We start from the raw sequence: 1,735 nt of genomic DNA, 5'->3' as shown, positions 1-1,735 counted from the left end.
ATTTAAGTATTTCGTATACCTTATTACAACTTTTTTTAAAGGGGCACATACGACACACACACGCGCGCGCGCGCGCGCGCCACGCACGCACACGCACACAGAGCTTTTTTTACCTTTTTTTAAAAAGATTTGAATGATACTTGGTCCGTTATCCGATTTATAAAAAGAATGATGCTGCGAATCCCTAAAAAAGCAGTAAGAATTTCGGACTCCTTGCCACAAGGAACGGAAACGACACGACCGTAAGATGTTATCGATTTTATCAACGGGGGCTTCTAGGGGATTCTATCGGTGTAGCAGGGTGAGTCAAAAAGAGCGAGATAAACGTAGAAACAGCGAGTGCGAGTAAGAGAGAGAGAGAGAGAGAGAGAGAGAGAGAGAACGAGATGAAGAGAATGAAGTTCGTCGCGAGAGGCGGCGGATGATTGGCACTGTATTGCCCAGCCGAAGTCGAAAGAAACGGTCACTCACCTTCGGACAGCTCGAGGTCTAACTCAGCGAGCTTCTCCCGTACGTCCTCCGGCAGCTTGCCGATATCGATGTTATACTCGGCCATTGCTAGGCCATCCGTGCTGCACCGTGATTGCAAATCCACCAGCGATGCATACCACAACCCATTACCACCGCTCGGCCATCTTGCCTGTCACTAAAGTACAAGTACGTCGTTGCACCGTCGACGGCGCCACCAAACGCGCATGCCCGCGCCCCAAGCCCCAACCATCGACATATAGGGTGCATTCGTTTACCCCGGAGATTTATAATAGATTTTTAAGTCTTAAGCCGTAAGGAATGGACGAATCACAATCGCTTATTCTCCTCGCATTCGACTGTAGTTGGTCAATTTCTTACAGCTTAAAACTTAAAACATCTATTGTAGATCCGGACGCAAAGGTTATAGCGCAGAGAGTATCATTTAATCCTCATTTAACACTCGGTGAACAACAAGGATAAAATAATACTTCTGCGCTAACCTACGTAAACGACAGGGATAGTACTGGCCGGAGCATTAACATACTCCAATATGCTCCTATCATAATTCCTACTCACTCCAATGCACTCATTACAGTGAGTAGAAACTACATAGCAGAAGCATGTTGAAGCATATTGGAGTATGCGACGCGAACAAATCTGATTAATGACTCCGGTACACCAGCGTGATGTTCGTTGTGCGCGACACGCGATATCCAATGAGAATATAATTTGGAATAAAAACATCGGTAAAGCTGTACACTCATTGGATATCACGTATCACGCTGGCGTGCCAGAGGCATATCGCGCTCGTTAAAGTGAGTGAAAACTATAACAGGAGCACATTGGAGCATGCTAGAGCATGCGACGCGACAAACATAAGATATAGACGGAAGCGTTTAAGTCTGTTACACAATAGGCCATAAGCGGTAAGCCGTAAGAAATTGACTAATCACAGTCGAATATGAGAAAAATAATCGACTTTAATTAATTAATTTCTTACGGCCCTATTGTGTAAAGCCTTTTACAATAGAGTCGTAAACGGTAAGCCGTAAAAAATTAACCAATCATAATCGATTATTCTTCTTACATTTAACTGTGATTGGCCAACTTTTTACGGCTTATGACTTGCGACCCTATTGTAGAACAAGCATAACAGGCTTTCCCGGATAATTCTGATCTACAACGGGTGTTTTAAGCCATAAAAGATTGACCAACTACAATCGAATGCGAGGAAAAAATAGGTTAGAAGTTATTTAAAATAATA

General features: G+C 43.6%; 1 protein-coding gene across 3 annotated transcripts in view; it reads right to left on the bottom strand.

The window, feature by feature from the left end:
* Window positions 1-639, bottom strand: part of LOC108753023 (disco-interacting protein 2) — a 45,569-nt gene extending 44,930 nt beyond the window's left edge. For all 3 annotated transcript variants that reach the window (XM_018494323.1, XM_018494324.1, XM_018494325.1), the window contains exon 1: window positions 472-639. In XM_018494323.1, the coding sequence (XP_018349825.1) occupies window positions 472-556 (85 nt within the window). In that variant the 5' untranslated portion in view covers window positions 557-639. The remainder of the gene's footprint in view (window positions 1-471) is intronic.
* Between the last annotated feature and the right edge of the window lie 1,096 nt (window positions 640-1,735).

This window comes from Trachymyrmex septentrionalis, unplaced genomic scaffold (assembly GCF_001594115.1).
Source record: "Trachymyrmex septentrionalis isolate Tsep2-gDNA-1 unplaced genomic scaffold, Tsep1.0 scaffold63, whole genome shotgun sequence".
Classification (NCBI taxonomy): Eukaryota; Metazoa; Arthropoda; class Insecta; order Hymenoptera; family Formicidae; genus Trachymyrmex; species Trachymyrmex septentrionalis.
The sequence above is the reverse complement of the archived record's forward strand: the minus strand, read 5'-3'. Positions and strand labels throughout refer to the sequence as shown.